General features: G+C 62.1%; 6 protein-coding genes across 6 annotated transcripts; all 6 read left to right on the top strand.

Annotated features, from left to right (window-relative positions):
- Positions 1 to 324: 324 nt before the first annotated feature.
- On the top strand, positions 325 to 2,184 carry LINJ_16_1070 (hypothetical protein, unknown function; the record flags this gene model as incomplete). The annotated part of the gene is made up of 1 exon (XM_003392343.1): positions 325 to 2,184. The coding sequence occupies one exon, from the start codon at positions 325 to 327 to the stop codon at positions 2,182 to 2,184; it is 1,860 nt and encodes a 619-aa protein (XP_003392391.1).
- Positions 2,185 to 5,950: 3,766 nt separating this feature from the next.
- Positions 5,951 to 9,040, top strand: LINJ_16_1080 (conserved hypothetical protein; the record flags this gene model as incomplete). Its single annotated transcript, XM_001464554.2, has 1 exon — positions 5,951 to 9,040. One exon carries the CDS (start codon positions 5,951 to 5,953, stop codon positions 9,038 to 9,040), a length of 3,090 nt encoding a protein of 1,029 aa, XP_001464591.2.
- A 1,995-nt stretch (positions 9,041 to 11,035) lies between these two features.
- LINJ_16_1090 (hypothetical protein, unknown function) lies at positions 11,036 to 13,393 on the top strand (the record flags this gene model as incomplete). Its single annotated transcript, XM_001464555.2, has 1 exon — positions 11,036 to 13,393. The coding sequence occupies one exon, from the start codon at positions 11,036 to 11,038 to the stop codon at positions 13,391 to 13,393; it is 2,358 nt and encodes a 785-aa protein (XP_001464592.2).
- A 1,016-nt stretch (positions 13,394 to 14,409) lies between these two features.
- Positions 14,410 to 14,757, top strand: LINJ_16_1100 (conserved hypothetical protein; the record flags this gene model as incomplete). Its single annotated transcript, XM_001464556.1, has 1 exon — positions 14,410 to 14,757. One exon carries the CDS (start codon positions 14,410 to 14,412, stop codon positions 14,755 to 14,757), a length of 348 nt encoding a protein of 115 aa, XP_001464593.1.
- Positions 14,758 to 15,722: 965 nt separating this feature from the next.
- Positions 15,723 to 17,273, top strand: LINJ_16_1110 (conserved hypothetical protein; the record flags this gene model as incomplete). Its single annotated transcript, XM_001464557.1, has 1 exon — positions 15,723 to 17,273. The coding sequence occupies one exon, from the start codon at positions 15,723 to 15,725 to the stop codon at positions 17,271 to 17,273; it is 1,551 nt and encodes a 516-aa protein (XP_001464594.1).
- Positions 17,274 to 22,111: 4,838 nt separating this feature from the next.
- Positions 22,112 to 24,013, top strand: LINJ_16_1120 (conserved hypothetical protein; the record flags this gene model as incomplete). The annotated part of the gene is made up of 1 exon (XM_001464558.1): positions 22,112 to 24,013. One exon carries the CDS (start codon positions 22,112 to 22,114, stop codon positions 24,011 to 24,013), a length of 1,902 nt encoding a protein of 633 aa, XP_001464595.1.
- Positions 24,014 to 25,857: the final 1,844 nt, after the last annotated feature.

Consider the following 25,857-nt stretch of genomic DNA (forward strand, 5'->3'; position numbering starts at 1 on the left):
TATGCAGCCACGCCGGCATAGATGCCCGCAGAGGCGGCGGCCGACCAGAAAAGAGGGCTGTTGTCTGGGCTGCAGGCTGCGACTACCTCTGCGCCACTCAATACTACCTCCACGACCGCGCCCACACCCTTTTCACATCTGTCGTATGTGCCCTCGCTATTACGACCCGTCTTGGGACCGCGCAAAACCTTTGCCGAGCTCGTGAAGCGCGTCACAGCTGCTGCCCGCCACGGTGTCAGCGTCCGCGATCGCGAGACGGACGAGCTGCGGCACAGCCTGCGCAGCGTGGAGCAGCACGTGCGGTGGCACCGCGGCCGCGTGGTGATGGTGTCGCCCGGGCACCACCCGACGTGGGTGGACGGCGCGAAGAACTTCCTTGCTGGGATGTGCGGCGGTGCGCGCGTGCAGGCGCTGCGGTCGAGCGGGACGCACCTGCGCGTGACGACTGTGCACCAGGACGCCGTGATGCCGTACGGGATGCGGCTGACGGTGGACTCGCACGTGATCGAGCAGCACCTGTGGCGCGTGCGCAACATGACACCCGTGCACGTGTACATGAACGACGACTACTTTGTGAACCGCGACGTTGCGATCACGGACCTGTTCAACGAGTACGGCGGCACGATTGTGCGGACGGAGAGGGGCATCATTGCGGCCGGCGCTGTCGCAGATAGAAGCGCTTCCTGGGCAAAGGGCGTGCTGCACACGCAGCAGTTCAACATCATGGAGCTGGACGTGCTGCGCGAGGACTACCTGCCGGAGGCCCTAGTCGCCATGTGGGACAGTCTGAAGCGCGTAAACAGGAGCGCTGGTGCCGCTGCCGTGACTGCTATTTCCGTACCACCCCTTGACGAGGCGGTCGATGTCGCGCATCAATACGAACCGGACCCGCTGCCCGGCAAGTCGCTCATACCACGCCGCCCGCGCCGATACACCACCCACGCGCCGTTCGTGTACTGCACGAATATGTTCCGCTTCTTCGAGACCCGCTACGAGCGCGAGTTTGCCGCGACAGCGCTTCGCCACCGCAGTCGCAAGGCGCGCGACCTCTTCATCCCGTTTGTGTACAACGCCTTCATCATGGCGCGGCCGTGGCAGGCGTCGCCGAAGTTCCTGCCGTACCTGCTGGAGCTGCACCGGAGCCGACGACAGGGGCGGGCGGACGCGATGCCGCCGACGGAGATCGTGCTGGACAACGTCGACGGCTGCGGCCCCGCATCGCTGCTCAGCGGCGCGACTGAGTCTGATTGCGTGTTTGCCAAGTTCCTGAACGACTTAACGCTGAACGAGGCGGTGGTGGAGCGCGTGCGGCAGGTGAACCCGCTGTACTTCAACATCAACGCCGGGTTCAGCAGCGCGGAGGCTGCGGACCAGCTGCGCCGCTTCCTGCACGGCAAGTTTCCGACTCCGGTGTACCTGGAGGTGGGCGGAGCCCCGCCCCCCGGCGAGGGCCTCGTAGACGGCGCGGGGGAGGTGGTGGGCGGCAGGACGAGGGCTGCCGGGGCCGCCGCGGCTGCTGAGGAGGAAGCGCTGTCGAGGCTGTTTGGCGACCTGATGGCGCTGCCGGTGGTGGGCGTTGTGTCGTACGAGGAGGGCGTGTGCCCGCTTGTGCGGAGCCTTGCGCTTGCGTTCGCGGGGCACCACCGTGGCGGCGTGCGTGTGAGCGTGGAGCAGCACGGCGGCGCGGCGCTGCGTGAGGCGCGCGCTGCGCTTGGGCACCGCGTGGTGAGCGCGATGCCTGCGCCTGCGTGCGCGTACAAGGAGCAGGTGAGCGTGGACCCCGCGGCACGGGGTGAGAGCGTTGCCGAGATTGCCCGGCGCGCCATGGGTGAAATGCGGGGCGGCGTGGAGCTGCCGTCGACGTGCGGCGCCGGCGGCGCTGGGCTGCGCGTGCGCGGGTTCGTGGTGGACGCGCGGACGCGCGGGGCGCCTGTGCGGAGCGCTGCTGCGCTGCGGGACGCGCTTGCGGTGCCTGCGCAGACGCTGTCGCTGGAGGACTTCCGCGCCGTTGCTGTTGGGCCGTCGGAGGGCGACGTGGTGCTGGTTGTGTCGCGCGAGGACGCGGAGGCGAAGGCGGTGCACTGGGTGAATGGGGCGTCGGAGAGTGACCTGCTTGTGACGTACCCGCTGCCGGTGGAGGCGTACGAGGACATGGGCGCGGAGGTGCGGTGGTCGGTGCCGTAGACGATGATAGAAGTGCCTATGTGAGTGACTGACGCCTCTAAGAGGGCTCGGCAGGGGCATGGTCGAATGAGGTCACGAGCACGGTAACAGTCGTATAGGCTGTAGAGGGAAGGGGTCACGGGGGCTGCTTCTGCGCTTGTGTTGGGCTTCGCTCACTCTTCAGCTGTTGTGCCGGCGGCGAGGTTCTTGTTGTTTGTTACCTCGTGGTTTGGGAGATGTTTCGAAGGGCGTGCTGTGATTACTGAGGTGGGGAGGGAGGTTGCGTTTTCAGTGTGTCCTGCGAGGGCACCAGAAGGTGGAGAGGATGTCGACACAGCAGCTTACCGTGTCCCTATCGAATGCTGCTGATGACGACTTTTGGGCCGTTGATGGACTGGGCGTGTCTGCTCTGTGCTTGGCCATGGCGGATTCCGTTGTGAGTATGGGTGTTGTGCTTGTGCGTTTATGTCTCTGTGGGGCTCTTATCCTCTCCTGCCTAGTGATTTGTGGATCGGATAGCGGCGCGCCATTATTAGTAGTGGTCGTTTTGTCTTTGTTTTACGTCAGATGGTGCGGCTCTATGATCGCAGCAGTCGTGCACCCCGCTATCGTTCTCTCCCTCCTCTCTTTTTCTTTCTCTGTGTGCCTGTGCTTATGTGTCTCTGTCCGTCCGTCTTTCTCTGCTCACGAGGAAGTGCATTCGGTTGTTGCGACTTCGTATCCACGTCACCTCCGAGGAAGGGGCGAGGAAGGAGAAGGGCTTCGCTTGCGTGGATCTGTGATGCTCATAGGCCAGCTGCTCTTGTGGCCAGTGTGGTGAAGTTGTCAGCGACAGTGACGTGGTGATGACCACAGTCACGCAACTACCGTACATGCATCATGTGCTAAACGTGTCCGTAGAGGGAGAGGGATGACCATGTGCAGGTCGTTCTGTGCCCCTCTTCCCTCATCGCTTCTCTTTTATCGGCTTCGGAGACGCTGATGACGCCGGCAGCCTCACCCTGGCATCAAGGTCAAGGACCCACTCTTTGCGATGAAGCGAAGGTTCTGCAGCCTGCCCTCGGGTGCCCGTTGCGAACTCGCGGTGTCGGCAGAGCGGACTGAGTGGGCGCTGTGTGGAGGAGACTGCCGGTCAAGCTGGTGCTTGCAACCCTTGACTGCGCATCGTGTCGGTGAGTCCACAGAAGACCAGGAAAAGCGAGCGACGCATGGCATACAGGCATGGTGCGCAGAGGGTCTCCAGAGGGTCCCTGGCCTGAGGCTGGCCAAGCTCCTCCTCCCTGAGCTCATCCGGCACGCGCCTGAACCACACCTTGCTGCCTACACCACAAAAGCTCACCGCTTCCGCCCCTTGAGAACGGCTCTGAGCGCGGCGCGCTTGGATCAAGGCATGCAGCCCACCGGAGTGTCCGTCTGGCGCCGACCGCGCCGCACGTATGGGAAGAAGGAACGAGGAAGGACAAGAGGAGCCCGTACCACGCATGGCCCGATTCGACGGCAGACGGTTCGTCCTAGACGGCCAGGGTGTATCCGTGGTGCCGCAGCGGTAGGCGATCTGCGGCTGTGTGTGCGCATCTGCTTGCGGGCGTGCCCGTGGGAGAGTGGACTCGCTGAGGAGCGCATCGGCTCTCCCCCTCTTCCCTTCCTTCTCTCGGAGCCTCCTGCCCCACGTGGCTTGCCTGCCGCCGATGCCGGCCTTGACCCCCTTTAAGGGACTGTGCCATATGCCAGTCCGTACCTTGCTTGTTTTCTGTCTTTCCCGATATCGTACCCCGTCCCGATGCGCCGTTCCAACCGCGCATCGGGGCAGCGCCGCTCTCTCTCTCTTTACGTACATATATATGTAATGCTTTCTGTTGAGCGCGCGTAGACAGAGACGCTGTCGTGTTTGTCTCCTCGCTTCGTTGGCAGTGCCGCTTTCCTTCCGCGCTCCTGTCACGGACAAACACCTGCTGTGACGACGTGTGCAGCCCGACGCAGCAGAGCGATGTTCCCTCAGCGATCGCGACGCGCCTCTCTCCGGCTTCGTGAAACCGGCTCTCTTCTCCGCTGCTTCGCTTGCTTAGTTCGTCTCTGTCCCTTTGCTGCGCCGCACACCGGAACACAGAGGGCTAAGCGCGCTGAGACGGCCCCTCCAGCGCCCTCAAGCCTCCACCCGTGCGCACGCGGATCTTGCACTTTTACTTGCCAGCGCGTGCCTTTATGTCGACATGGATGCTTACGTTAGCATATTAAGCGTTAGCGGCATGTTGGTCTTCCTTGTTCCTATGCTCCCGGGTGACGGGCGCCTTAGTCGACTCATCCCCCAATCCCCCTCTGAGCTCTCGTTTTGGGCGTGCGTGTGCTGGTCCTTTCTCTTCCCTCTAAGCGTGTCTTCTTCCGTCTGCGCATGGCTGGCTGTTTGTCTGTCGGCTTCAGCGTCTCTTGGTGTGCTAGGTGCCTGCCCAGCATGGCGCAGCAGAGGGCGGCGTTATGATCGAATATTTTGTGCGCGGGCACAGCCTCTACGAGGTTTTGGCGTGTTTGTGCGGTTGTGATCCTCTCTCTCTGTGCCGTGCCTCGCTGACCCTTCACCCATTTCTTTGACCAAGAACGTACACCCGCACAGTCTTCCGGCTCCTCTCTCAGCTTGCTTTCTCGTTGGGTCTCGCACTCGTATACGAGTGCCTTCCTCATCGCGTCTCCTCCTCTTTCCACGGCTTGCTCGCCGTCTTCGTCTGTCTTTCGGTGGTGTTCCTCCGAAAGCCTTACAGGTGGGCAGCATGGCTGCCCCTGTGAGGTCCCACTGTGTTCAGCGAGAGCTGGCAGAGAAGACGGATCGAGTCGGAAGTGGACCGCGGCAGGGTTCCGTCGCGTCGGGGTGGGGTCAGGGGCGAGGCCTCGCGTTTATGAGGGCACTGCATTGAAAGGCAATGCGCGGCATGCCGTCGACCCCCTCAAATTCTTCGTCGTTGGGCTGCACCTCCCGCCACCGCGAATCGATCGAACGCCCCCGCACGGCTCGTCGGTCACCGCACTCTCGTAGAGGGAGGGAATAGGAGTGTTTGCGCGAGCTTTATCTGATGATGCGCCCACAAGCCGCGAAGGCGGGACGCTTCTGTGCGGGGGTGCGGCGTGTCATTCGACCACCGATGTGGTTCGCGCCGGTTGTTCGTGGGCTCGGGGGAACGGTAAGGACAGCGTGGCACAACACAGAGGTCCTTTTTCTGGAGCCATCCGTTGCCTCCCTCCATGGGCCGCGGGGCCTGGGCCCCTCGCAGGGGAGTGCGCGCCCGACCGCTCATAGTTGTGTAGGGACATCCTGCAGGAAGTTATGCAAAGGTGCGATGCGTCGCAACCACCGCGTTGCGCCAGCAAGCGAATCAGCGGCTCACCCCATCTTCTCTTTTTCTCTCGGCCCCTTCTCTTCTTCCACTGTCCACCACACAGCTGAGGAACGACTCGTACTTGCCGTGCATCTCTGCGCCCACACACCCGCCGTCTTCCTTTTTAGTTTTGTTTTCATCTGTCTTGTGTCTCGCCTTTTGCGCGCAGTCTCCTCCCATCCTCCCATCCTCCCATCCTCCCCTCCGGCCAAGTGCCGCTTTCTATCTCACCCCATCATTGTCTCTAGCGCCCCTGCCCGCCATCTCCATTTTTGATTTGCACCTCATTTTTTTTTTCGGTTTCGCAAGGCGAGACCCGCACATATCCAGCGAAAGGGGCCAGTCTCTGCTCAGCTGCATAACGCCTTGGCCACTTCCCATGCAGGCATGTCAGAGGCGCCGCCCTCTCACCTTCTCCCAGGATGATGTTCTGTCCGAAGAAGGATGTGAAGCGGTCGAGCTGCAGGGCGTACGTGTCACTGTATGTGCGCTTCGTGGTGCAGATGGGTAGACGGCTTGGGGCGGTGTGCGGCTCCGAGAAGGCCGGTGTCGGCTGCGCCATCCTCGCTGCTATCTGCCTCGTGGGGCTTGGCTTGCTCTTTCTGGCGGAGCTGGCGCAGATGACTACCGTCGCTCTCGCAGCCCTCCTCTCACTCAGCGCGTCGTCTCCGCCGCGGGGTCGCCGGGGCAGCGACACCTCCGCCGCCGTCGACTTTTCGGTGCGCAGCTTTGCCTTCCGCGACATGAGCGAGGCAGACCGGCAGAGGGAGCGCGAGCTGCACGTACGTCTCATTGAGGAGCGGCTCCTGGAGGAGAAGCGCAGGCCGAGGGTTGATGCGACGCACGTCATCAAGGGCGAGACGGACCCGAACGCGTTTCGCTTGACGGGCGCCGCTGGCGACGCAGCAGTGCGACCGGTGGATGCGGTTGTGGATGGCTATTCACTGGTGCGGCAGCCCGGCACCGCACCGCTGCCGCGCATGCACACCATGTGGCGTATCCACTCCCCGGCGGAGCTTTACGAGCGCTACGATGCGTTGGACGTCATCTACAGCTTCGTCAACGGCAGCGAGGCGAACCATGAGTATCGAAAGCAACTCCGCTCCAGCTGTGGGCCGCAGATTCTAGCGCTCGAGAAGCAGTACTTCCTGAGTGGCCATACGTCCACGGCGTCGCCTTCGACCCCAGAAGCGAGACCAAGGGGTGTTCAACCGTTGCTGGCGCAGCTAGCTTCTCAGTGCCCCCTTTACCAGTCGCTTCTCCGTAAGCGCAACGGCGAGCTGATGAAGCTCTTTGGCGGCAGCGCGAACACGGTACGAGTCGACGAGCGTGATCGCGAGACGGACGAGCTGCGGCACAGCCTGCGCAGCGTGGAGCAGCACGTGCGGTGGCACCGCGGCCGCGTGGTGATGGTGTCGCCCGGGCACCACCCGACGTGGGTGGACGGCGCGAAGAACTTCCTTGCTGGGATGTGCGGCGGTGCGCGCGTGCAGGCGCTGCGGTCGAGCGGGACGCACCTGCGCGTGACGACTGTGCACCAGGACGCCGTGATGCCGTACGGGATGCGGCTGACGGTGGACTCGCACGTGATCGAGCAGCACCTGTGGCGCGTGCGCAACATGACACCCGTGCACGTGTACATGAACGACGACTACTTTGTGAACCGCGACGTTGCGATCACGGACCTGTTCAACGAGTACGGCGGCACGATTGTGCGGACGGAAGGGCCAAGTGTGGCGGAGGGACGTAGAGGGGATGTCTCCGCCTCGTGGGTCGAGGGTGTGGCGAACACGGAGCTTTTTAACATCTACCACCTGGAGCATTTACACGAGGACTTCCTTCCTCGGCCGCTGCTGGACAGCTGGAGAAGGTTGCTCAAGCGGAGCGGACATGAGACGCAGTCTGCCAGCAACGGGCTGATGTCCTTCCTGAAATGGAAGCTAAGCGAGATGTTGGCGCCAGCACGACGTCGCGGCGTGGGCACGACGGATGGCGGCGCCGACGACGCCGCTGCGCGTGCGGAATTCGAGCAAGAGGCTCGCTACATCCTCGGCTTCTCTGACTTGCTTAGTGCTGCGAACACGTCCTCATACTGGGAGGCTGCCTTGTCAAATCCAACCACGCCAACGTCGCTGCCGTCGGGACGCCACAGAGGTGTTCAGAAGCACTACTACGCCACCCACGCGCCGTTCGTGTACTGCACGAACATGTTCCGGCACTGGTCCGTGCGGTTCCGCGACGAGTTTGCCGACCTCCAGCTGCATCATCGAGAGCGCCGCGCCCGGGACCTGTTTGTACCCTTCCTCTACAACGCCTTCATCATGGCGCGGCCGTGGCAGGCGTCGCCGAAGTTCCTGCCGTACCTGCTGGAGCTGAAGGAGGCCATGGAGGCCGCCGCAGCTGACGCGAAGGCGATGCTGGCGCACCTGCGACAGACGGAGACGGTCTCCCTCATGGATGCACTGAGGGAGGAGTTCCAGAAGCACCTGGCGAAATATGTGCCGATGGTTTCCATCTTCCTTGACAACGACGACGGCTGCGCGCCAGCAACACTGTACCGTAATCCGGCGGCTGAGGTGATGTACATGCGAGCAACAAACAACATCGAGGAAAACAAGCGAGCCATGGATGACGTGGCGCGGCAGGATCCGCTGTACTTCAACATCAACGCCGGGTTCAGCAGCGCGGAGGCTGCGGACCAGCTGCGCCGCTTCCTGCACGGCAAGTTTCCGACTCCGGTGTACCTGGAGGTGGGCGGAGCCCCGCCCCCCGGCGAGGGCCTCGTAGACGGCGCGGGGGAGGTGGTGGGCGGCAGGACGAGGGCTGCCGGGGCCGCCGCGGCTGCTGAGGAGGAAGCGCTGTCGAGGCTGTTTGGCGACCTGATGGCGCTGCCGGTGGTGGGCGTTGTGTCGTACGAGGAGGGCGTGTGCCCGCTTGTGCGGAGCCTTGCGCTTGCGTTCGCGGGGCACCACCGTGGCGGCGTGCGTGTGAGCGTGGAGCAGCACGGCGGCGCGGCGCTGCGTGAGGCGCGCGCTGCGCTTGGGCACCGCGTGGTGAGCGCGATGCCTGCGCCTGCGTGCGCGTACAAGGAGCAGGTGAGCGTGGACCCCGCGGCACGGGGTGAGAGCGTTGCCGAGATTGCCCGGCGCGCCATGGGTGAAATGCGGGGCGGCGTGGAGCTGCCGTCGACGTGCGGCGCCGGCGGCGCTGGGCTGCGCGTGCGCGGGTTCGTGGTGGACGCGCGGACGCGCGGGGCGCCTGTGCGGAGCGCTGCTGCGCTGCGGGACGCGCTTGCGGTGCCTGCGCAGACGCTGTCGCTGGAGGACTTCCGCGCCGTTGCTGTTGGGCCGTCGGAGGGCGACGTGGTGCTGGTTGTGTCGCGCGAGGACGCGGAGGCGAAGGCGGTGCACTGGGTGAATGGGGCGTCGGAGAGTGACCTGCTTGTGACGTACCCGCTGCCGGTGGAGGCGTACGAGGACATGGGCGCGGAGGTGCGGTGGTCGGTGCCGTAGTGGTCTCTGTGGCGGTGAGCGCTGCAAATCGTGAGCGAAGACGAGAGGTTCGACGAAAATTATCTGCGCTTGCGTGTAGTTGCCTCTGTCTTTGTACGATCGTTGTCTGGAGTTGCAGCCGGATACGGAGTTCGTGGTTTCGGTTTTGGTGGCCGCACCTCTCTTACGGAAAGGCTCATGTGTCCGTTTCCGGATCGTCGAGGTGGCGAAACAGAGGCAAGTCAGGAGCCAGTGTACGAGCACAACGAGCACTAACCGAATAGGCGTGCCTCGTGAAGCAGCAGCGACGGGTTTTGGTGTGGTGGCGGCGCGTTTTGTTTTTTGTTTCTCTTGAATCTGTGCTACTCGGTACGTGGGGAGCCGGTGCGCCTGTCTTTGTCATGTCGCGTGTTCGCCTGCTTGGAGATGATGTGGGCGGGTGTGGGCTGGGTGGTGATAGTCATTGTGGTGGACAGCAGTTGCGTGCGCGGGCCGAGGCGCAACCTCTCTTCTGGCACCGTTCTCCTTTCTTGTGTAGCATAGCGGCTTCATCCTGCGTTGCTCAGAGTGGCTCATGGCACGGCTTGCCCCTCCACCTTCCCCCCTCTGCAGCCCAGCGTCCCAAGGGAAATGGGCACGTCTTCTTGCTCTCCTTCTGACGCGGACGACAGCGGAGGAAGGTGTGTGTGCGTGTGGAGGGCGTGGTGGGTGCGCTGGGCAAGTGCTTCAGTAGATTGACGCGGACATCATCTTCACTGCCTCCGATGTTTCTCCCTCGACGTGCATGCCTCGGGAGGGACGAGAGCACGGGTGGACCTGCTGCTGAGCGCACTTGCAGATGTCTTGCTCGTGCTCGTTGACGCATCGTATCTCTCTGCGCACGCACTCTCGCCCGCGTGCCTCACTCCTTCCTCGCTCTTCTCTCCACCCTCCGCGCGTGCGCGCCGTTCCTCGCTTGCCACTCGTGTATGTATGTCGCGGTGTTTTCGTGCGCCTGCTGGCCAATAGGCAGCTGCTCGCGCGCTTTTCCAGCGGGCATCGCTGAGGACGAGGGCGCACTACCATTGCCAGATGATGTAAGTGGGAATCTGCGCTCGCACTTTTTTCTCTCCTCCTCATCACACCGCATAGAGGCTCGCGGATCGGAGTTGGGGCGCCCAGGAAGAGGGAGCTTGCATACGGCTGTCGCGTGCGCTTGCCTGCTCCTTCTCTCTGCTCCTCAGCTTCGTGGTAAATGCGGATTGGATGTGGCGGTTTCGACCGATAGGTTTAGCGAGCTTGTGCGTGCCTCTCTTCCATGAAGCTCTCTCTGTCTGGTCAACACTCCCCACCCCGCACCTGCACACACACCTGCTCACGCACACACTCGCACCCGCTCATTTCCTTTCTTCACCCCTCTCCTTCGAGCACATCGTAATCTGCTGTGTCGCACACGCGATGCGCTTTCTGCGTTTTCGAGAGTCACGTGGTGCTGCCCCTTGCGCGGCGCAAGATTCCGAAAGCGTTGTCGTCGCGACCGTTGGCAGTCGTCGCCTACGGAGTGTGTCGCGGCACGCGCGCACACTATGGCAGTGGTCGTCGTCTTTGAGGAGTAGCAGCTGCCGTTGCTGCGTGTCATGTTTTGCACTGCTGGGGCAGCGCGTGCAGCGTTCGTGCCGCTGGCTGAAGAGGCGCAGGCTGCTGTGGTGTGCGGTGGCGGCACTGCTCCTGCTGCTGCTCATTACACTGACCCTCGCTGTGGTCCTCCTCATCGCGCTCACGTGGAACTATCCGTGGACGCAGTCGCATGTGGAGGGGTGGCTGCGCGACTTGACCGTGAGCCGATTCTCCGCGGTGGTGCCGGGCAACGCTCACCCGCGCGAGCCAGAGCGACTGTGGGGGCTCACAGTGCGATCACCAGAGGCGCTGTCGACAGAGTCGGTTGCCAACAATGGCAGAGGCGGCCGGACGAGTGAGACGGATGCTGCTGCGCGACAGGAGCAACTAGCGGCGCGCTTGCTGGACCTGCACGGGGCCATGCTGCTCCTTTACACATTTGTGAACGGCAGCGAGGCGAACCACGTCTACCGTCGGCTCGCACTCATGGCTTGCGGCGATTATATACGCAATGTCGAGTTCCAACTTGCACTGAACGGCGTCGTGACGGACGGCAAGGGTACGACGGAGTTTTGCACGACGTCCATTCATCGCGCCAAGACGAATGCGGAGGTGCGGAAGATGGTGGCTCGTCGTGCTTCGACCACGGTAACGAGTCGCGATCGCGAGTCGGACGAGCTGCGGCACAGCCTGCGCAGCGTGGAGCAGCACGTGCGGTGGCACCGCGGCCGCGTGGTGATGGTGTCGCCCGGGCACCACCCGACGTGGGTGGACGGCGCGAAGAACTTCCTTGCTGGGATGTGCGGCGGTGCGCGCGTGCAGGCGCTGCGGTCGAGCGGGACGCACCTGCGCGTGACGACTGTGCACCAGGACGCCGTGATGCCGACGCACGCGAGGCTCACTGTCAACACAAACGCTATCGAGCAGCACCTGTGGCGCGTGCGCAACATGACACCCGTGCACGTGTACATGAACGACGACTACTTTGTGAACCGCGACGTTGCGATCACGGACCTGTTCAACGAGTATGGCGGCACGATTGTGCGGACGGAGTCAGCAGCCATTGCCGGCGCGAAGACTGGCAATTCCGGTCTCATGACGTGGGCGGATGGAGTCTTGGGCACAAACTTCTTCGTCACTGACGAGCTGGATCTGCGGCACGAAGATGAGGTACCTGCTGCTGTCGTGCGGTTGTGGCAGCAGCAGGACGATGCGCTCACGCTCTGGGACGTCGAGGCGGTGAAGGAGGGCAAGACGCCACTGCCAGCGGTCAAGGCTCCTAACCTACGAAACGCCATCTTCATCATGCTGGACTACGCCGAGACTTCCCCACCGCGCAGCATCGCGGTGCCCCGCGTCGACACGGTGGACGGAGTCGTAGCCGCGTACAGCAGTCGCACATTCGGCACGTTGCGGCCCCGCTTTTACGCGACCCACGCGCCGTTCGTGTACTGCACGAACATGCTGCGGTACTTCGCCTTGCGGTACCAGCGCGAGTTCGCGCAGTCGATGTTTTTGAGCCGTGCGCGTAGCGCGTCCGATCTTTCTGTACCCTTCTTGTACAACGCCTTCATCATGGCGCGGCCATGGCAGGCGTCGCCGCGCTTTCCCGCCTACATCACCCTTCGACAGCAACTGAAGGAGCGGCAGCTGCGAACTGCGTCACTGTCACCATCACTGATGCCAGCAGAGCCAAAGGCGGCCGACGCAGCTGGCGTGGGAGAGAGGCAGCCGCACATGGAATGGCCATCGCAGCCCCCACCCAAGCAGGTGCCTGGAGTGTCCGTGGAGGAGAAGATCAATGTAGCGCCCATCGAGCTGAACAACTGCGATGGCTGTGCACCTGCTACGATGCTCGTTGGCCCTGAAAAGAGTGAATGCCTTTTCGGCAAGTTCTCCGACGACCTGCGCGCCAACGATGGTTTCATGCGACAAGTGAGTCAAGCGCAGCCCCTCTTCTTCAACGTGAACGCTGGTCTCACGAAGCCCGAGGCAGCCGATCAGTTGCGCGCCTTCCTGCAAGAGTTGTTCCCTAAGCCTATTTTCCTAGAAAACAACGCCGGAGGCGACGCTGCTCTGTCGAGGCTGTTTGGCGACCTGATGGCGCTGCCGGTGGTGGGCGTTGTGTCATACGAGGAGGGCGTGTGCCCGCTTGTGCGGAGCCTTGCGCTCGCGTTCGCGGGGCACCACCGTGGCGGCGTGCGTGTGAGCGTGCAGCGGTATGGGTTCGGCGAGGTGGACGCCACCATGGCGGAGGTGCGGCAGGACTTGCGGTACGCGCAGCAGAGCGCCATGCCTGCTGTTGCCTGCACCTACGCCGCGCACGTGACCGTGAAGAAATCGCGAAGAGGCGAGTCTCTGGCGGCCCTTGCGCGGCGCGTGCTGGATGCTGCTGACAAAACCGGTAGTAGTGGCGTAGAGCTGCCGTCGACGTGCGGCGTGGGCAGCGCTGGGCTGCGCGTGCGCGGGTTCGTGGTGGACGCGCGGACGCCAGGTGCGCCGTTACGTGACATGCGAGCTGTGGCCACGGCGCTAGCGGTGCCTGCGCAGACGCTGTCGCTGGAGGACTTCCGCGCCGTTGCTGTTGGGCCGTCGGAGGGCGACGTGGTGCTGGTTGTGTCGCGCGAGGACGCGGAGGCGAAGGCGGTGCACTGGGTGAATGGGGCGTCGGAGAGTGACCTGCTTGTGACGTACCCGCTGCCGGTGGAGGCGTACGAGGACATGGGCGCGGAGGTGCGGTGGGTTGAGTGGAGGCCAAGGGCGAAAGCCACTTTTTAGCGGCTGCAGGAGAAAGACGAGACGAGCTGGATGGCTGAGTGTAGGGGTGGGTGGGTGGGGAACGCTTGTAGAGTAGGCAAGCGCACGCGCGCGCTGGCTGGCGTGACGCTTCAAGGTCGTCTGTCCTCCCACCCGGCACACGATGAGCCAGCAGGAAGAGGTGCTGCTCGGCTTTGAGTGCTTCGTGTTCTGTCTCTGTCCGCTGACGAGCGCCGCCTCCATCGATCGCTCTTATTCGGTGTGCAAGCGCGCGAGACAGACACACGAGCATGCACAGAGGTGTGCGCACCCCAAAGGCAACGGCTGTGCCTTCATTGTGGTGTCTGCAAGACGGTGACGTGACGACGCAGCATGACCTGCGCAGCGAAGCGGATGTAGCTGCATCACTGTACGCATGGAAAGCCGAAAACACAATACAACAACGAAAGGGTAAAGGCGTGGGGCAGAACGATGCGGAAGAGGAGGATACCCGCATGCTTTTGTGGTGGCAGGGACGGATGCCGCCACGTCACACGGATGGGCTTCTGCTACTCCAAGAACCCCCTCCTTCTCCTTTCACACGCGCACACGCACGGCATGACTCTCTGTCGCTATTTCGTATTTGCTCCCCCTTTTCGATGTGTTTCCTTTCGTTATCGCTCTGTGAGACGCTGGCGCACGTACACTCATGACCGCGGTGGCCGTGTGTATGCTGCGCTCATGTGCCCACCCCACTCCTCCTTTCCCTCCCTTCCCTCACTTCCCTCACCACACACACACACACACACGCATCGACGTTGCCACCCGCAGTGATCCCATCTGCACTCCGCTGGCACTCTTTCTCGGCGCTTTTACTTCTTTCGGCATTCCACTTCTCGCTCTCCCCGCGTGCACGCACGATCGACACGACCGCGCTGGCCGCACCCACGGACACCTCGTACAGAACCTCTTTAACCACCATAGCGGCGACGAGTGGTGGGAAAGGGGGGAGGGGAAAACGAAAAGAAAACACGTTCACACCTCTAGCACGTCGAACCATGAGCGCTGCGAACGACTCCGGTGCTCCTGCGGCGCCGAGCGGCAACAAGGTAACCTTCCGCGTCATCCTCACCTCGGAGCGGAGCCAACCATTTCGTGTGATCAGCATTGCCGAGGAGGCCCCGCTCACGGCGGTGCTGCGCTTCGCCGCCGAGGAGTTCGGCGTTGCTTCCGTTGACTCCATGGCCGCGACCACTAAGGACGGCACCGGCATCAACCCTGCGCAGACGGCCGGCACGGTGTTCATGAAGTATGGTCAGGAGATCCGACTGATTCCGCGTGATCGCGTCGGTGCCGCCCCCTGCGTCCGCCTTCTGAGGAGCCGGTGGCGGTGGTGGAGGGGGTGAGAGTGGCAAGCGATGCTGTGTCTCTTGTGTGCCATACCAAGGCACCTGAGCTGAACCGCGCCTGTCTCGCGACACTATTTTCCCTCAGTTTTGGTTCTCTTTCGCTGTGGGCGCTTCTCCCTTGTAAAGGATTTCAGTGGCACACATACATGCATACATAAACGCATATGCGTGTGTGTGTGTGTGTGCCTCTCTCTGCCAAGTGCACGACGGTGCCTTCGAACTCCCCCATCCCCTCAAAACAACGGCACGCGCATATGTGCGGATAAGCGCGCGCGTGTGCTGACATCGAAGAGGACAACGAGGAACGAAGGAAAGCAGGAGCGTGCTATGGCCGCTCTTTCTCTTCTGCTGGCGGACGTGCATGTCTGCGTGCGTGCCTTCCAGAGCCGTCCACGATTTGTCGGACTCCACTCTCTTTATGCGCATGACGTCCGTGCGCGCCCCCCCTCCACTTCCCTCTCTTTCTTTCCCTACCCCCTAACTTCGCCTCACCTCTCGCACCCGCTCTTGCCGCACATGCGTCAGCGCGCTTCTCTCGAGGTTTTGAGTGTGATCTGCTTTTTTCAGTTGTGTCTGCACGGATTGCATGCTTGGGTGCGGCTGTGTCCGCGCACACGCCCCCATCCCTCTCTGTGGCTGTCTCTTTCTCTCTGTTGCTTCATCCTGTTGCACCTTCTCCGTCGACGATCTCTTCGCCCCTTTTCAGGGAGGTTCCTGTCGGCGTCATCGGCGTCATCTGCGCTTGTACATAAAAGTATTATTTCTTTTGCGTTGCGTTGCGCTTTACTCGGCCGGTCTGCCTGCGTTGCCACACCGTCGGCAGCCATCTCTCCCCATCTCTCCCCATCTTTTCCCCCTCCTCTCTCTCACGCGCATCCTTCCAAGACTCTTTCTCCCGTTGACTCCATCTGCGTACGCACGTGTGCGCCACGTGTGTAGGCGCATCGGGATCAGGTGTCGAGATGGCGCTCTCCTCGCAGTGGAGCCAGGCTGTCGTGGTGCGGGCGACGACCAAGGGTGAGGTAATAGTGCCGCAGCAGCCAAACAACGGTACCGCGCGCGCCATGGCGGCAGCTGGCAACCCCATCATCGTGCGTGCCCGCACAGCCGCCAACTTCGGCGCAGGGGTGACGCCGAATGCGGATGGCCGTGGCGACCGTGGCAGTAGCGGGCATGGCTTCCTCTCTGCCTTCGTCACTGGCTATGACATCAGCCAAACTTTCTGGATGCCAAACCCAAGCAAGGGAGAGATCGGCCTGCTGGAGTACCTCTATCGGCGCGGCCCGACGAACAAGTCACACGTGCTGCTGCAGAGTCGCCCGCTCCCGGAGCTACAGTTCAACTTTTCCACGTGCACCGGGTGCAACATCGACCTCAGCCACAACATGTTCCGTCTCTCCAAGGCTGCCATGGCACTCCAGCACATGGACGCAACGCTCGGCGACGACGCCGACGCCTACGACGACAGTGGAATGGACATGAGCGTCGGCGGTAGCGGTGCGGGAGGATCCACCGGATGCAACAACTTCTCTTCTAGCTTGTCATCACCCTCGACGTCATCTCGGCGGCCGGGGTCGACGCCGCAGCGGATCAGCATCTCGACCCGCGCCTTCAAAGCCACCATGCGGGCGAGTCTGCAGTCCCTTCAGGAAGAAGACTACTACCTCGTCAAGTACCGCGACTACAGCGCCTGGGCTGTTTCCGAGTACCGCAGCATCTGCAAGACAGACTCCATATTTGGCCGCAAGTACGTCGAGCAGTGCTTCGCCGTGCACGTGGGGCGAGAGCCAGGGGAACTGGTGCTCATCACGGAGGCGCAGTTCCTGTACGGTGTCGACGTGCTGCAGCGGCAGCTGATAAACCAGCTTACGAACGCCGTGCCGCGTCCACCGGCCGGCTGGGGCGGCGTGGACGCGAACCAGAGCAGCTATCAGCAGTACCAGATCGATATCAACTACAGCGCCTTGAACGCAGACCAGTTCCGCTCTCTCGGCGCAGTGCTCGGCGACGGCATGAGGCACGTGGGGGTTACGTGGGAGGAAGAAAGGCGCGCGGAGAAAGCGAAGGCGGAAGCGCGTGCGCGGGCGAGGGGTGGTGACGACGACTATGATTACACGCCGCCCGCCTGGTACGACTGGACCCCCAGCGCGATCCGTGCGCGGGTGCAGCGCCGCCTTCACAGGTGTTACCGTAGTGTTGGCCAGCTCACCGTGCAGCTTGCCGTGGTCGGCGTGTGCGGATTTCTTGTCTACCGCGCTGTGAAGGGGTACATTCCCGGCTTGTCCTCGCTGAGCGATGGCTACCAAGAGGACCGTGGCGGTGGTGGCGGACGTGGGGGCCGCGGCGGCGGCAGCCGTGGAGGGCGAGGAGACGGTCGCTACTGCGACTGCCGCCGTAGCGGTCGCGGCAACGATGACTACTACTACGACTACCGGCCGGGACTCTTCCGCAGCATCTTGATGGGCCCCAAGGAAGTGTTCGACTACATGCTAGCCCCTACCCCGGATCGGTAGTGGTGGCCCGATCTGCAGGCCCTTTGCGTATGCTGCGCCTGATTCTCTTCCTCGTCTGCTTTTCTCTAACCCCTCGGTGGCTCTACTCCGCGTAGATCGTCGTTTGCTTATGGGACTGGTTTGCGTGTTTGTGTCCATCAGTGTTCCTGTATACGTTGCTGTGGCAGGCGTGTCTTCGGTGTGCGCGGAGGCACGTGCATTTCTACTTGAAGGGAAGAGGTATGCTGTCGCACCTTAGCTGCCGGTGAAAGACGGCGTGCCCGCATGGACGTGCTTCCGTGGAGCCGCATCGCGCAGGAGAGGAGAAACAGGCGCGTACCTACGGAGAGAGGGGGCGGGCGGGGATGAGGAAGAGGGTCGAGTGCGATTCAGGTGGGTGATGGGGCCGATGGCTAGAGTGCAACGTCCCACGCATGCAGCCGCTTCCCTCCCGGACTGCCTCTCCACCCACCCACTACTGCTGCACCGCGACAACACACTCTCTCACCTTTGTGTTCGTACACGCCCCCGTCCTCACACCTTATAAACGGGGCCGAGAAGAGAGGAAGCCAGTCGAGTCACGCTTCAGCGGCAATTCTCGCGCGCTGTGTGAGAGTGGGCTCATCTTCGCGCGTGCATGCGTGCGTCTTCGTTTCTGTATCTGTATGCCGGTATTCGCTTAGAAGCAGAGAACGCGAGCGACACGGAGCAGCAACACACATGCTCAATCATCTACAGTATGGGCAAGAGGAGAGGCGTGCATGAGCCCCTCCCCCCTCGCAGCGACGCACACAGGCGCACGCTTCTCTGACTCTCTCTCCGTGCCTGTGTATGTGTGCGTGTGCGCGCACTATCGGACTCTGCGAAGGGGCAGCGTAATCGACTATCGTTAGCCCCACCCCGCACCTCACGCACATCATGCACGGTTGCCCAGTCTGTCTGTCCTTTTCCCTACGCTTTTCTCTGTGCCTCTTGCTGGATCTGTGCGTATTACGGATACCTCCATAAGCGGCCTTCCTCTCTCGCTCTATCTTCTTGCGTGCACATCGTGGCCGGCGTTGCGGTGCTGCATCTCCCCTGCACACCCTCCCGCTGTTGTAATGCATGCGTGCACGTGGTGGAGTTCCACTGATCGTTGTTTCTGCTGCGAATGCCGCCGCGATGGAGATAGGAGGCACGCATCCCCCCTCACCCTCTGTGATTTCTTTGCTCGCATCGACCAGCCCAGAGAAACCAGCATGCAAGTAGAGGCAGCGTACCTCACCAGGATGCTGACTGGGGCGGCCCACACCCTCTCTCACCAACTCACATGTTGAGCCTTCGACCCTCCGCGCGCAGGCTGCAGCTGCACTCCTACCCCACCCCGCCGCGTCTCCCATACCAGATAATCTACCCCTCGTCCATTTGTGTGATAGCGCAGACTCTTGCTGACTGCCATGCATGTGCGTTGCAGTCGACCGGCTCACACATCGTTGTGCCGTCGTCGGAGTCACCGTCACGGCCAAGTTAATTCAACTGTCCGTATCACGCTGTTCTGCCGGCACCCAAGAGGGGACGACGCTGCCCCAGATCAGCTCCTCCGTTACTGGACCTGCTAGACCGCCTGCTTCCCCCAACGGCAACGGTGGAGCCGACATCTCCGGCTGCCCCTTTCAGCGTTTCACGCCCGGAAATCACCACGGCGGTCAGTAGCACCAGCACCTCCCGCGCTGCGGCAGTCAAGTCGCTGACATCGGAGGAGGTACGCCGGCAGCACTTGAGCGGCGCTTGATCGAGTACTGCCTTCTCTCCTCACGGAGCCCCTCACAAGAATTACTAAGGCCCGCACCACCATCATCACCACTGCCGGGACTACCGCGTGCTTCTGCCGTTAACCCCCACCTCGAACGTAGGACCGGTAGCTCCGCCGGCGCTGCCGACGCCCCGACGCCACCTGGGCGGCCTACACACTCCAGGCACGCGGCTTCGCTTGTATCGGCACTAGCCGCATGGGGAGGAACTGATCTTCGGCACTAAAAGTCACGGACTGCAGGCCTCGGCTGTCATGGTGCCTCACGTGGCCCATCGCTACCAACCGGTGCCGTTTTCACATGGCCCTTCTTATCTGGCCGCCACCGCCATTCATGACGCGTCCTCGGTGAGGGAGACGGCGGTGGTGAACAGAGTACAAACCTTCCGAAGGCTGAAGCGCGCCTCTGCCCGTGATGCGCAACACCGTGCTGCACCCTCCTCATCGTCGATGCCGGTGTTTTTGCAGTTACTGGGAGGGGAGTGGTTGCGAGGCGGCGGGGGCGCTAGACGCTGCTGGCTACTTCTCTACTCATCTTGTCCTCCTGGAGCGGTCTGAGGCGTAGGTGGGCTGACGAAGAGAAGGGCGAAGGGCCTATGTGCGTGATCGTGTGCATCTCCACACCGATCTAGGTGCACAGGGCCACGTACCTCTAGCCCACTCCCTCCTTGCTCAAGGTGCATACAGTACGTATATGACCGCATACATGCACACGCACAAGTGTACCCGCTGCGCTTCTTAGCCTCTTTTCTCCACTGCACGACTCCTCGTGCTGACGCATCATAGCTCTCTCTGTCTCTCTATGCCTCGACGGCTTGCCAGTGCCTCGTGTTGCTGCCTGCGGCCCCCCTCCCTCAGTTTCTCTTCTGCGCGTATTTTTTTCACGTATGCGTGCGCTCCTTAACCCTTTTGGGCTTGTTGGAGTCACGCATGGATCTGTAAGGGCTCGGGTACGCGGAGAAGGGGTGGGATGGGGGAGGAGGGGGCAGGGGCCGTCGCTACCCGTCACTCCTACCTCTCCACCTCTTCCCCTGACTTTGCACGCACACGCGCCTGATGCGATCTTCTCCGCATCATTTCTCACCTCCGCTCGCCTCTCCCGAGTCCTTTTTTTTTGTTCTGCCTTTCGCACGTCTGCTGATGTCCGCCTCTCCCATCCCTCCCCCTCAACACTTTACGTGCTTACTCAAGCCGGTGTGTGCACGTGTACGGGGATTTTTCTTTTAGCGTTGCGCGGCCCCCTCTCTGCACTCAGCCGCCCCCCTTTCCCCGGGCTGCGCTGCCGCCGCGATACCCGCTCGTGGAATCTTCTTCGACTCGATGGCAGCCCTCTTGTTTTTGTCTCTTCTGAAGGTTCAAGAGGGGTGATGGCGGTCGCTGAGCGCTCTGTGACGCACACACACTCCTGCTGATTCATTCACTTCTTTGCTGCGCTGTCTGCTGTCTTTCCTCTTAGCCTGAGCGGTGACTGTTGTAGACGTCATGCCGGCTGTCCGGCGGGAGCACGCACAACAATGGACGTCCACCTGACACGCACACGACACGCAACGAGAACGATGGCTTTACTGTGCTGTTACTGCCCTCTCTCTCTCACCCGGCCTCGAGGCTGCAGGGCCCGCTGTGTTTTTCCCGGCTGCCCTTATCCCTGCTGTTGACCCGCTCCACCACACCCCCGCCTGGCTCGCGCTTGGGGCGGGCCTCGCGGCACTTTGTGTTTACTTGGCTACAAGAGGAATCATGTATACTCTCGTGAAGGCGCGCATGGGATAGCGAATGTTGGCGGCTACCTCTCACTCTCTCGCCCCTTCCTACGCCAGCGGAGGAGTGTGCACCGGCCCCTGCGGGTGGAGGCACACGCATCTTTTTTTGTTCTGTGTACGCATTCTTCGAGACACAGCGGTGCGCCGAGGTCAGGGGAGAGGGGCGATCGATTCTCTTTCTCGTCCAGCGCAATCGCGGTGCTTGCTCTGCCTGTCAGTGCCACTTCTGACTTGCGTTCGCTTTGGGAATGCGCCCCAGTGACGTCATGGTCCTCTTCTCTCTCGTTGTTTCCACTCGCCATGCCTTTCGAGTAAGTCATGCCCCCCCTTCTGACGCCTCCACCCGGTGAGTCAGGAAGCTGGAAGGACGAGCGGCTCCGCACTCCCGTCCGTGCACACAGGCACAGGCATATACACGTACCGATGCGCTTGTATGGAGAGACGCGCTCTGCTCCCGCTGGTATGGCCCTCTCTGTGTAAGCGGCACGACCGCACACATGGCAGAGGTCGGGCCGACTGGGACGCGTGTGCCGACTCGGCCAATGGCCTCGGGTGTACCTCGCTCTCCCGCCTCTTCTATCTGCACGCCTGTCGCGCTGGCGAAGGAGAGGACGCACGCATCTCGAGGCCTGTCTGACCCTTTTTTTTTTCTTCTGTCCCGACCTGACCCCCCCCCCCCCCCACCTCTCCACTGCCATCACCGCTGTCGCTTCTGCATCATCGCCGCACGGGTGAACCATCGCTGTAGCGCTGGGCCATATTAGCCACCGAGCGTTTTCTCATCAACATGGGCATTATCGTGTATGCTGTTGCCCCATAAGTGAACAAAGAAAGCGTCGCATCATGAGCAGCGGCAGCGTCTGGATGGGACGCCGATGCTTCGCCGTCCTCCACCGCTGCACTCGGCCTCTCCCCTCTACGCATGCCCGCAACTTCATAGGACACGCGTCGTGGCTGCTGAGCGCGATGCCTTGGGGAGGAGATGAGTACGCATGTTTATGTGGGGAGCACGACTCGGCGTCCTTCCTGCTAACCCAAGTTTGCTGGTGCGAGCGACTACGAGGCATGAGCACTCACTCACCCGCAGCGCTCACAGAGCGTTTGCTGAGCCGACGCCGGCTTCTCTTACCTCCCCTCAACCCTGTCTCCGCCACATCTCCCGTGCCCCTTCCTATCCGCCCTGCCCATCTTGCTCCCATGAGAAGGAATTCGTGTCGTCGCTTGCATTGAACGCATGTGAGTGCGTTGCTTACGTAGGTGCCCCCCTTTCTCCTGCATCCGTATGCTTATCTCTGTCTTGTATACACACAATGCCCCGCATAACCTCCCATCACACGATCCCGCCACCACCGTCGCAGGCGCCAGGCCGGCACGGAGCTGCAGTTGGGATGGCCTCGGCAGTCGCCGAGCCCGACTCAGCTCAGATGGCACAGGATAAGATTACGCTGCTGCAGGCACTGGTGCAGCCCACACGGTACCGCCGCCGTGTGCAGCCGCAGTTTGAGGCCTTCAACCTCGAGGACCCGGACTACATGAAGTACAGCCTAAAGGCCTACTGGCCCCATCATCTCGGCAGCGGTGCTGTAACCGCTGATCGTGCTGCGCCACGTCAGCCAGGGTCTGAAAACCGTGGCAGCACCTCCTTAGCAGCGGCGCAGTCCCGCATGTCACCGCAGCCACTTTGGCTGGCGAACGGCGCACCTCCGTCACTCTCGGCGGCATATGGTGGTCCACATCGCATGGGGTCGTGCAACATGGACCGTGGCCAGCAGCCGCACTGCAAGGAACTCACGACACGGCCGCCGCCGGTCCTTCCTGGTGCTGGTCGCAGAAGCAGCTCATCTGGCTATCGACTTTCACCTGGCCGCAGAGATGAGGAGGAGGGATGGCCCACCACGCTGTCGGGATACCAAGGCGCCAGCGAACTGTATAGCGAACACGACGACTATAGTGCAGGTGGTGCATCTGACCACGCCGCATACAATGACGGCCACCGCCATTCAGAGCGACCGGCACCGCAGCACCCCAAACAACAGCCACACGAGTGCTCGTCATCTTCGCAGCAAGAGGAGGAGAACAGAAGTCGCTGCCCCTCCGCGTACGACACCCAACCCGAGCGCGAGAAAAGGCACCGTGATGAAGAGCGACCGGCTGGCCAGCCTCGCCGCTCGAGCACTTCGAACGCTCACGCGCTCAGCATTGACGATGGCGCGCACCGGCGCTCGGGGCTCGGCGGCTGCGGCGACTCTGCCACGGCTGACTGCCACGACCAATATGGGCCTAGAACTGGAGAGTGTGGCGTAGACAGCAGCCGCCCGCCGCGCTTCGAGGCGGCTCTGCCGGTGGGGGCGCAGCATTATGGATGGCCGCACACCGTCGGTGCCAACGGAGGCGCGAGGGACACTGTCGGCAATGGTCAAGTGGGCGAAGCGGATGAAGGCGAGGGCTCGTATGGGGATGGCGGTGCAGAGTGGGGGGCTGCTCTCGATGAGTGGGACGATGACGAGGAAGGCGGTGCGGCCCCAGTCAGGGGGCACAACCTTTACGCCAACGACGGCGAGGAGTGGATGGACACGAGGGACGGTGCGTATCATGACCGTGATGATGACGCTGACAGCGAGCCCTCACATCTCCGGCCGCCTCCGCCTGCATCGAAGGAGCAGCGACCTCAGCCGTCTCTGCGTGCGTCGTTGCCAGCGGAGGCGCCAGCTCCTCCATCACAGCATCGACACCAGCGCCCCACTAGTCATATCCAGCAGCAGGCGGCTGGCGTGGCAGCGTTGCAGCCGTCGAGCAAAGGGTCGCAGCAGCCGCGGCCCGTCGAGGGAGAGGTCGACCAGTCTTCCAAGAGGGACAAGAAGAAGACGCGGTCGAACAAGCACAACCCGCGCGCCTTCCTGAACAGGACGGCGCACACTTGGGTATCGACGAACACGACCACCACGGTGATTCTGCCTCCCGCCACGGTGCCGCTAGTGCCGATGTCGGCGTTTGCCATGGCCGAGGTGAGGCAGCCCGTGGATGGCCGCTGGGCTGCCTCTGCAGTGTTACCCCCGCCGTCGCCACACTCTATGAGTTCTCAATCAATGCCGGGCTATCAGCAGCGGCGCTCGCAGATGGAGGTGCTCGATGACAGCGGTAACTCCATCTCGAATGGACGCAAGCACGTTGGCAACTCCCTTCCATGCTTGCCAAGCCGCAACAAGGTATAGGAGGATGCGGTGCACCACAGCATGCCTGAGCTGTGATGGAGCGTGTGCAGTTCCACCACAGGACCGGGGGCGGGGGGAAGTGGCTTGCCAGCATGAATGTGTGTGTGTGCGGTCTCTCTCGCTTTTTCTTTTTGGGTTTAAACCGCCCGCCGTTTCAAGAATTCATAGTTGAGGGTGAGCCTTTCCGGGGGCTGAGGCGATGGGGGCGGGGGGCTGCGGTGACGGCCAACGAAAGAGGAGAGTGCAGCAGCTCTCTGCATCTGCGCAGAAGGGGCGAGAGATAGAGAGGCAGGCGGAGTGGGATGGGAGAAATTGAATACACGGACACGCACAGACGGAGCTTACTGGCAAACATCCCGCCCTTCCTGTGTGTGTGTGTGGAGGGGGGAGGGTGAGCGGAGGCGGAGCGCGAAGCTTTATGACATGAAGCTGATCACGCCTTCGACCTTGCCTTCTCGTTCTCGTTCTCCGCACACCCCAATCTCGCCCACCTTCACATCCGCCAGGGCGCATCCCCGCCGAACCGCCACAGCCCCGAGAGTTGGTACCGGCACCTGCGCATAAACAGCGGCCGACCTTCTCCCCCCTCTCCCACCGCTGCTCTTTGCTCACCCGCCCGCATGGCCGAAGACGCCTCTGACGTTTCAAATTTTTTTTATTTTCTGGACCATTGTTTCTTCTGCGCCGGCGTCCCCCCTCTTCCTCCCTCCTCCTCCTACCCTCTTTCCCTCCCATCCGCATCCACGCGCACGCATGGCTCTGTCTCCTACTGCCTGTGTTGGCCTGGCGCTTCTTTCCGTTATACATTGCTGTGCTCTGTTTCTCTGCAGGCGGGGCTTTACTTCCTGGCGCAGCGGCTCGACCCTCGCTCACATCCTCTTCTCTTGTTGCTGTTGTCGTTTGTGGCTGCGCACGCGCCTCCCTCGCTGCCTCGGCGTCTTTTGTTACTGCGCTCTGTGTCACTGCCGGACCCCTTTGATGACCGGAGGAAGGGGTGAGAGAGCTGATGTGTATGGGTGGATGACGGGAGAGGAGGTGGCGGGTGGGGGAGGGCTCTTGTGGGTGTGGGTATGTGTGCATGTAAGATGTGTGTCGGTGTCGGCATCGCCCCGCTTTCCTCCTTCCTCACCTCTCACTCTCGCGCTCTCTCAAACGGTTTGTGAATCTTCTCCTTCCGTCTGCCACTGCCTTTTGTGGGTTTGCCGGCGTGTCTTGGGCGTGCGACGTCTCTGTGCTTCGGCGGCGGCGGCGGGTGGTGGGCACCGCTGCTCTTTTTTTTTTACTTCATTGATGTGCAGGCTTGTGTAGGTGTTCGCTCGAAACAGAGCAACAACGTCGTGGACAGGAAGGCAGTGCCGAGGAGAGCACGTAAGACGGCACATGTTGGATGGCGCCTTGTCGTGAGCCCTGGGCTGCCGAGCATCTGCTGCTCTGTATCTCTCTCTGTCTGGGTATGCGCAGAAAGTGTGGTGCTGAGGAGAGGAGCGAGAGGTGATGGCGATGATGGAGAGAGCACTATCCGTGTCCTGAGCTCACGCCTTCAAGCTGACTTCCATCGAACAGCATGGCTTGTCGTCACCCCACGCTCCCGAACCTATCCTTTCCTTTACCTCGTCTCCGCGTCAAGCCTCTCTCCCTCTCTCTGTTGCTGCCCTCTTGTCTTTGGTGCAGCGGCTGGCGTGCATTCTCAGCGCACAGAAGCTTCCACTTCACCAGGCGCCCACGCCCGTACACACTTTTCCTCCATGTAAAGCCCAAACACACAGTGACACGCCATCACACGCGCGCATATTCTTATGCAGTGACGATACCTCGCCCTCTCTCGCTCTCTCACAAGCACCTTG

The sequence above is a fragment of the Leishmania infantum genome, chromosome 16 (assembly GCF_000002875.2).
Source record: "Leishmania infantum JPCM5 genome chromosome 16".
In the NCBI taxonomy this organism is placed as follows: Eukaryota; Euglenozoa; class Kinetoplastea; order Trypanosomatida; family Trypanosomatidae; genus Leishmania; species Leishmania infantum.